The 1,716-nt window shown below is 40.4% G+C and overlaps 1 protein-coding gene across 1 annotated transcript in view; it reads left to right on the plus strand.

Annotated features, from left to right (window-relative positions):
* dgka (diacylglycerol kinase alpha) overlaps window positions 1–1,716 on the plus strand; it is a 27,630-nt gene that overhangs the window by 13,397 nt on the left and 12,517 nt on the right. Inside the window, exons 11-13 of the mRNA XM_015397905.1 lie at window positions 903–1,013; window positions 1,101–1,199; window positions 1,275–1,325. Coding sequence (XP_015253391.1) covers window positions 903–1,013; window positions 1,101–1,199; window positions 1,275–1,325 — 261 coding nt within the window. The remainder of the gene's footprint in view (window positions 1–902; window positions 1,014–1,100; window positions 1,200–1,274; window positions 1,326–1,716) is intronic.

Genomic DNA, 1,716 nt, shown 5'->3' on the forward strand with positions numbered 1-1,716 from the left:
GTGTAGGCTGGTGCCGGACGCTCTGCAGGGCTTTACCGTATTAACAGGAGGAGCAGCGCAAGTGAAGTTAGACACTGTCGTCAGACAACATGCAGTAATTTACAGATGTTTTAAATCAGGTTGGCTCCGGATTAGCCAGCAGGTAGCGGTCCGCTAATCCGTGATCTCTGCGGTATTCAGTGCGTTAATGTAACACAGAAGGTCTAGAGATGCTACGTTGGTGTAGCTTCTAGGTCCTAAATTAGGGGAGGAAGAGAGACGGTGTCAAAGCGTCTCTGGGCCTTGTTGATAAGGCTGGTAGCGGATGGGAAGAATCTGCTCTGTAGTGTGAGGTTTTGGTCCCGGTGGACCGCAGCCTCCTGCCAGAGGGAAGTGACTGAAACGGTCTGAAACAAAGATTTCCTTTGTCTATGGGAGATAGTAGGAGTATGAGCAGAAATGTTGTTAACATAGATCCTGGCTTTTACAATTCAAAATGTCAGAATTAGCGTTGACCTCGAAGCTTTATAGAGTCTATAGACCGGTATCGGGTATTGCAGGCTACCAAATGACTCCCCATCACTAAAAGGCGGACTTGTTCTTCTGGTTCATTTTGAATTTTTTCTAAGCCAAAACAATGCTTTGTTGGGCTGCTCTATAAACCCTCGAACTCAACGCTATTTCTGACATTTTGAATTGAAAAAGCTTCCTGGATGGGAAGCGAAACATCTTCAAACTTGGAAAAAAATCCAGAGGATTTAACTTTTTTAGAATGGCTATGACCTGGAGTCTTTAAAAGTTGGTCTTAACATTTGTTTAAAATCCCCACAGTTTCCAGCATGAACTGGATGAATGTTGTTAGAACAGATCAGAATAGAAAAGCAACAGAATATTCTCTGGTTTATGTTTCTGTTTTCCTTCAGAAAGCAACTCATGACTGGATCAGAGCTGACTGTAACTCCAGCAAGTGTGAGGTGTGCTTGAAGAAGATCAAAACGTTAGCCGGGAAGCGCTGCGTTTGGTGCCAGGAGACGGTGAGGATCGCTCTCTAGATGCTTTGGCACAAAGCTGACCGATAGATGGAAAACAGATTTGGTTACAGAGTCTGCTTTATTTTTAAGCGCCATGATGACTGCGTCAGTGCCGGTTTGACGAAGTGTGACTGCGGCCCACTGAAAGACCACATATTGCCACCATGGGCCATCTATCCCATCTCAAAGGTAAAATATCACAGTTTAGGAACAACTTAACTTTTATTTGGCATCAGTGTTATAAGCTGTTTGTTAATGCTGCAGGAGGAAGACGCCAAACTGCTGAGTGTCACTCCTGATGGTCACATCCTGCAGGTCTGCCATTACTTTTTAAAAAGCTTTTTCTTTTCTTTAAATCTATATTTTATTGTTATTTTCCCAGGGAAGGTCGAAGAGGGAAACAACACACTTTAAGAACAGAACTATGTACATACAAGGAGTTTGTCACATACATATTCATACAATAGGATACATTTTACATCATAAAGCAAAAAACGGAAAAAAATCTAAATCTAGATAAGTCATTATTTCATAAAATAAGTGCATTTGTTCTTGAATTTAGAAGGTAAAAGACATATTTTGCCAATGAAACAAGATAATTTACATGTAAAATAAGAAAATACAATTACATTGTCTTATTTCAAGTGCATTTTATCTAAATACCTTATTTTAAGAGTAAATATACGCATTCAATTAGCAAAACATC

This window comes from Cyprinodon variegatus, unplaced genomic scaffold, assembly GCF_000732505.1.
Source record: "Cyprinodon variegatus isolate N-32 unplaced genomic scaffold, C_variegatus-1.0 Scaffold896, whole genome shotgun sequence".
NCBI lineage: Eukaryota > Metazoa > Chordata > Actinopteri > Cyprinodontiformes > Cyprinodontidae > Cyprinodon > Cyprinodon variegatus.